We start from the raw sequence: 7706 nt of genomic DNA, 5'->3' as shown, positions 1-7706 counted from the left end.
GTGTATTGAGGAGGGAGGGGGGGAGGGCATAATATTTCTGGAAAATCCCTGTGATTCCGAGAGGAGATCCTCCCGGAGAGAAGTTCGATTCGAAACAACAATGAGAATCATCCGGGAGGATTAAAGCGGAGGATTATTTTCCGGCACGAGAGTATCTGAATCGAAACGTACCTGTGTACGGAGAAAAGATTTTCCAGACATGACGGGGACGTGAATTATAATATGGATTGCACGTGTTACAATTAAATCCGTCAACCGCGTAATTCTTGTAATTTTAAGCGCAACGATTCCTCCATCTGTGTTCAAATATTTTTTTTTTCTTTTTTTTTTTTTTTTACATCATTCGATGATTCCACGTTTCAGTCGAGATAATAAGTAAAAAGTATTAATCCGTTTTCATCATTTTATTAACAGATTTATCTGTACATACGTACAAAAATATTTACGAACGATATTATATTTTAGATTAAATTTCGACCGAATTTATTGTCAATAGAACAATATTGAGGCGAAAAGTATTTATTATTGCGTTTACGAGTATCGTGTTTTGTTTTGATCGTTTTTTGTTTTTGAACGAGAACGGAAATTAACAATTCCGTTTTTATGTTCATCGGATTATTTTATTCGAATTGAAACGCGAAAAGTGGTTTTTATCGCGTGGATAAAAATTAATTTTTTTCAATTATTCTTTTATTGTCTATTTTTTCGCTCCGATATATAAATATTTGTAATATTAGGAAAGGATGTGACGATATATAAAAACGACGCGTATATTATCGAGAACAAACAATATAGATAACGTAATTGCATTAAGTATCGTTCTATATTGCGTTCTTGGAATTTAGCCCTTCGGGTGGTTTTATTTATTGTCCTTATAAGGAGGGTCGCTATTTTTATCGACCATATAATCATCCGACGACGTGTTTGGCCAAGGAAGAGGGATCGCTTACGAGGAGGAAACGCGAAATTGTTTGGAACTTTTCCGGTGTTCCGACCCTCATGTTTTCCTCGTTAATTCGACCTCTTAAATCCTCGCCAAATTCGAAGATATATTTGGCAGAAATTGGGCAGAAAGTACTTCTCGAGAATATTCAAGTTTTGACGATTATTGATCTCTTATTTTTTAATACATCAGTGTTATTGTATTATTACATTTGCGAACTGTAGTTTGCAAATTTATCGTGTTAAAATTATTCTATATATATGTATTTTTATTATCGAATATGCACTGCACATATCAAAGACCATTGTTTTCTTTTTTGGATTTAATAACAATTTTGGAAATAGTTTTCTGAAACGAGTTACAAAAATTTCCTTCTTTCGATATTTTATCATCAATGTTATCACGATTTCTTTCTTTTTTTACTATCAAAATCATGGCTTTTTCTCAATGTTACTTTCATTTTTTCTTTTTTTTTGAAAATCATGAAGAGTGAAAAAAATGGTCCAACACGGTTTCTTCCTTAAGCCAAAAGTTTCCTCAAGATAATTTTGAATTAAATTATTCGTGTTTCCCCATTTACCACGAAAGTACTTTCAGTTTGTTCTGAACGTAGTGAACGCCAGCCACCGAAACACCATTCTCGAAACTCGGTAATTAGATCATCCATGGAGCGTCAACTATTTCGCTGAAACGTTGCAGTTTCAAGCAAATTCGTGGCGTACAATTGACCCTTGTGTATCATTCCCGAGGAACTGGCCCAACAATTCGGACACCTATCGACTACCTTTAGCCAGGGGAATCAAATACTGTATAATTCCGCAGCCTTAGTCCTCGAACCAAGTTCCTATTCCACTTTAGAATTCAATCGCTTGCAACATCGTGGTGTCATGATGATAGTAGTCAAAGCTTACTAATTTATCAAATTAGTATTAGAAATGCTACTATTAATCGACATAACAGCATGAAACACACAAAGTAAAAAGCCATATTTCGCTAACTTGGATTTCTCAAAATGTTATTGATTTTTTTATAAATAATCAATAACACGAAATAAAATAAAATGTTATATCATTAATATTCTTCTAGTGATATGAATTTGAACTGAATTCAGAAAGGAATAATTTATTCGTCTTATTAATTTTATTCGATAAAAATTATCCAATTAAAATTCGTGTTTTATTTGTTGAATTGAATAACGAAAGAATATATAACATTTATTATAATTCTAAATAATATGTTTTCTTAATTTTAAAGAAAACTCGTGTAAACACAATGCTGAAGGTAACATTTTTCTCGTTACAGTACATGGGTTCGTTTCCTGTGGCAATTCCCGACATTGCCAGCCGTGCTGAGTACGTGCGCTCCCAGTTGGAGACTCTCAGAGTGAGTACCCTTTCGGACAAAAATTTTCTGAAAATTTTTTGCGAAACGTGATAGCTTCAGAGAAATAAACTTAGATACATACGTACATTTCGAGAATGAAATTCTCGAGAATTATTATTATTATTATTATTGCTTCAAGAAACGCTTTTATTACGAAATTTAAAGTATGTACGTATCGATAAGATTAATAGCAAAATCGTTTAAAGGAACTGCACAAAGTTCATACATCAGACAATGAAGAGTGTAAGAGTTAAGTAAATATTGAATTTTCATTCGTACATACAGGGTTAGCATTTAATCCGAGCATGGTATGCACATGGGACCTCGTTTGTCACTATACGATAATTACAGAGGTTAAATTTATGTGTACCATGTAAGCGTGTATATGTATGTAATATTACATTTCCATAAACGTGGTTACTGCTAGTAAGTTACAGTTGAAGTTATCAAATTAGTCGAGAACATTTATATCAATTGTATGATATAATAACTATGATATATTACTATTTTTTAAAAATTAATTTCACGAAGGTCATAAAAGGGATGATAAATCTTCATCAATTCGTACAACATCATTTCATCGTGAAATTTTGCAACTTGTATGTAATATTAAAACTCAACAATCAAAAAAAACGCGAAAACGAGATTTTAATGTTTACTCAGTCTTTACATATAAAACACAAAAGCTTTGCGAAAAGTTCGCGTAGAATGAATACGTACAGTTTAACGCTTTTGAATGTTAATGTTCTCTTAGAAAAGTAGTTTAATTGTGCATTCAACTTTATCTATTCTTTTTCACAATAAAATTTAAAATAAATTTGCCAGGGTGAATTAACTTTCAAGAAATTCCACGTATATTATCTTCTATATTTCCTTCAATAATAAATGCACAAAATCTTGAATAAAAAATTCCTAAAAAATTCTCTTATTCTCAAATTACATCTCCACAACATATACTTTCAAGAAATTCTACATTTCAATAAAAATTCTTTAGATATAAAATAATCCTACTTATCTTCATTTTTCTCAAATAAACTTATTTTCCAAATAAACATTTCTATAAAATAAAGGAAATTCTATTTCTTCAATAAAAAATAACAGAACCTTAGAAAACGTATTCCATCTCCTAAATAAAATTCTCTTACGCTTGCATAAACAGTTCAAAAGAAATTTCCCAAATCTACTACATTCCCTTCCCTATATAAATGTAGTAACGCCATTCCTTAAAATAAGAAACTAAGAACAAAGAAAAGAAGAGAAAAGAAAACTCGTTTTTCGAAAAGATAACTCGATGCTTCTGTGGACACACAGTTAACCAAGCTAACCGTACGTGTCATCGCCACTTAGCCGGATGCATTTTCCAAACGAGGGTAGGAATCGGGCGTTGGTGAAGGGGGCCCGCGGTGGCGCAATTAACACGGGCGTTGCGCCGTTCCTTGGGCTAATTAGGCAGAACTTACAAGCGGGTTCGTAACCGCGGGTGCAACGCGCCGAATCAAACAACAGATTTGCGGCTCGAAATAAACTTCGTTTCACCCCGGCTTTATTATTGTAAGCTACGTTATTACTGTAAACCTAGTAATGACTACCGACCCCTGAAGGGATCAGCAGAATTTCGGGTTGCACCAGAGTTTCATCAGAGTTTGAATATTTGCCTGTGGGAGCGGGGGCGATCCTCCTCTCCTCGTCGAGAGTGGTTGTCGGTCTAATCTTTTGCGCGTGTGTGCACGCACGCGTGTGCGACCGGCCGGCGGTTGAACGCGGGTAGGCGAAAGCGTGTACGTGACGGTGAAACCGGGAATTATGAAGGCTGAATTTTATGAAGGCATTAAAGAATATCTCGTGCCACTTTTCGCCGTGGTGGTATTCCATTAGACTCCCCCCTCCCCCTTCATGGACAGATTTCCATGAACACACTCCGCGGTTGCTTCCCGCCCTTTGCCGGCTCATCCCCTTCCCTTCCACCACCCCGGTGGAAAGGAGAGCCGAAGATATCAACCTGCTCTCCGAGTAGTTTTTCGTGCCCGCCTCTATTCGCCCCCACCCCGCTTATCCCAATGTTTATGCGTCGCGATTAATCTCGCGCTGGGATCCTCTTCCGCCTGTTTTCACCCGTTCGACGCTAAAATTTATAATGGCGGCTCGATGTGGGTAAACCTTTCGCGTGAAACGTGATTAAAATATTTTAGATTCGAGTATAGAGCTTGGCCTGAAGATTCTTTTCGTTGGAACGATTTTATTTATTCTATTTATTTATCCTTTGGGTTTCTTCAAAAATTGATCGTTTAACGACGATAGAAGATTAACGTGTTAAAAATTGATCGGATTCTTTTTGGATTTACGAGCGTAAAAATCGTCATCAATAGTGTATTTATAACACGCAAGTATTGAAAGTATTGAAATCTACTAGAAGTGGTAAGAAAGTTGTATTCGGATTCGATTTTCGTTGACGTTCGCGCCCGTTCCGGTATCAAGTTTCCTTAGTAAGCGACATTTATGGGAGGCAGGGGATAGAAAGGGAGCATCGGTTCGTTGATATCAGCGAATGATTCCCGTCGTTTCCTTTTATCCGCTCGAGTGTGATTTTCGCCTCATTTAGCTCGCCAGCGTATAAAATATGAACGCCTAAAAAGGGTGATGAGATGGATATGCCCGGTGCATATTCGCGCCGCGCTTACTAGCTAAGCACGGGCTTTAGGGAAGTCGAATTCTGGTGGAAAACGCGGCCCAACAACGAAGCGAGCCTTTATCCTCGCAAAAGCGAATGTACACGATGAAGATCCACGTTCTGGCCATCCACGCGGCGAAAAGTGACAATGGGCGGCAGTTTTTGCAAATGAAACGTATCCCTTCTCGCGTTAAACAGTTATGTAAACGTGATTCACCACAGGGAACATTACTTTGTTTCGAGTTTCAAACTCGATTATCCTTCCCATTATATACCCTCTTTTTCTCGTTATACACACCAAAGTTAATCGGACGTTTAACGCGAAAGGAAAAATTTTTCTCGACTCGATTGGGGGTTGGTGGGGGTACGTGCGAATAAATCAGGCGTGTGAAAGGAAAAAAGAGTTTGAAACCACCACTTATTAAATTCCTTCGTGACGAAATTTTAGAATTTGTTCGAAAGGTAGAAGAGGGATCGGGTTTCAACTGTAGTAGCAAAATTTATCCACCGGAAGTAACTCGGGTGGACGCGTTGGTCGTTGGCTTTCTCGGAAACCAAGTTACGAATTTTATGTATTTATCATGGACACGTCGACGAGATCGAGGCACGTATCTGGAGGAGGTTTAATTATAGATATATTCGTGCGAGTTAAAAAGTTTTCACGTATTCTTTCTTTCACATATTTGCGAACACGCGAACACGCGGAAATTGTTATTTCGCTTTTCACGGTGGAGACCAATATCTTGATTTTCCTCCCGTTCGTTCCTTCAGTTTAATAGAGCGGAAATATGCGGTACTTGCGGTTGTAGACGGTTTTAAAGCGTGAGGTAAAAGGTAAATGGTGTAAAAATCAGGCAGATAAAAGAGGAAAATTCCTTGTTCACCCCGTGGAATACAATGTTACCTCGATACGTAACGAGATACGAAATGAGAAAAAATAGCGTCGAAAAATCGATGTTTCATGATTCACTTAATTTTAGAAAATCTGAAAATAAAGTATAAACTCTTTTATCGAAAATTAATTCTCATTTCGCGATCGATCTTATAATAACACGTATATAAAATGTTTATAAATTTTAAGTCAACTCACGAATCGAAAACGTAGGGAATATCAGGACGCGAAATACGAAGAATGATATTAAATTGAAACGTGATGCTATAACCAATGCCTATTTAAAACGATATATACGTATCCGATTTAACATTTTCTTCCTGTTAAAAAAAAAAAAAGAAAATCACGTATATACGCGCTTGTATATATATATATGATTTTGCTCGAGGAGGGAAGCATTACTTTGTTAAAAAGCAGGTTCGCAACTGGTGTCAACCGAGCGTTAATATTTCTTCCTCCAGTTTACAGGACAATACGATGTGCAAATAAGGAACGGCGAAAGGAAGGGAAGGGACGAGCGGAGGAGGAGCGAAAAAAAGACGAGCGTAAACCAGACTGCTGAGTAGTCTGTGTTTACTACGATATTATATTATACCCTTCTTCATTGCGGCGGCAACCGGGGAGAAATAAAGCTTTTCCATTTATACCCGATTTTTCCTCTCGCTCGAAATTTCTTTCTCTCTTCTCCTCCACATATATGCATTTTCTTTTCTTTTCTTTTTCTTTTTTTTTTTCTTTATCTTAATTCTCGACTCCTCAAAAATTCGATGTAACGAGATCGTGATCTAATTTTGTGCGCGCTTAAATTTCCATCCATTTTGTTTTATCGCCGTTTATTGTTATTTATCTATTTACGTCGCATCGTGCACGGGGAAACTTATTTAAATAAACGAAACTTGGTTTTCATACGTGCAACTGGGGCGGAAAGAAAGATAATTACGCCTGTGCTCTACCGTTTATGCGGAGATTTCGCATCAAGTGGGGCGAGAATACGCAAGAATTTGCATGAAACGTTGAATACAAATTTTCACCGGGAATCACGGAAGTGAAAATTTTTAAAAAGAAAAAAAAATGAATCTCGCGCTTTTAAATCATATTTTTTTATGTATATGGAATACATTTTTTCGCGCGTGTTCACTCATCATGAAAAGGAAGAAATTAATCAAACTTAAGAAAATTTGTGACGGTAAATATATACTTTTAACCAACTTCTCGACTCGCCACATTGTATTCGCCAAGTATTAAAGAAGTTTCTGAACAGGATTTCACTGTTCCGAAATGACGGGAGGACACCGTGACGATCCAGAAATTTCATTACGCTGTCTAGAAACTTTATCGTGCTATTTAAAAATACCGGTACGCCAGTCATTTCGTTATTTTTTTCTTTCTTTCTTTCTTTCTTTTGCGGAAAATTTCGAAAATATATATATTTTCTACGCCATTTTTTCGCCATGAATTCGAGCGAAAGAATTTCAGGTTAACCGTGGTGGAATCATTAATATCGACGGGAAACCAGTTGCAGCGAGTTTAAACTGTTCGCTCGAGTTGAAAAGAGGAAACTTGAAGAGATTCGCTTTAAAGGGTCGAGGAACTTTGCAGCTTCCGTCCCGTGTGCCTGTATTTAAAGTAAAAGAAGGCACGCTTGCCGGGCGTATAAGATTCGTTAACGAAAGTCGAGTTACGAGTATTTGTTGATGTAGCGAAGTATCGTGGCTCGAGATTCGAAGCGGTTTGTACTACTTCGAGCGTGAAATGACGCGTAGATAAGCGGACGTAAATATCAACCGATGAGTTGCTTCAATCATTTCGAATTTATGAAT

At 36.8% G+C, this 7706-nt stretch overlaps 1 protein-coding gene across 3 annotated transcripts in view; it reads left to right on the top strand.

Annotated features, from left to right (window-relative positions):
• Window positions 1–7706, top strand: part of LOC102676819 (tensin-1-like) — a 219859-nt gene that overhangs the window by 17837 nt on the left and 194316 nt on the right. For all 3 annotated transcript variants that reach the window (XM_031509932.1, XM_006614680.2, XM_006614679.2), the window contains exon 2: window positions 2246–2326. In XM_031509932.1, the coding sequence (XP_031365792.1) occupies window positions 2246–2326 (81 nt within the window). The remainder of the gene's footprint in view (window positions 1–2245; window positions 2327–7706) is intronic.

Source organism: Apis dorsata, unplaced genomic scaffold (assembly GCF_000469605.1).
Source record: "Apis dorsata unplaced genomic scaffold, Apis dorsata 1.3 scaffold_194, whole genome shotgun sequence".
NCBI lineage: Eukaryota > Metazoa > Arthropoda > Insecta > Hymenoptera > Apidae > Apis > Apis dorsata.
The sequence above is the reverse complement of the archived record's forward strand: the minus strand, read 5'-3'. Positions and strand labels throughout refer to the sequence as shown.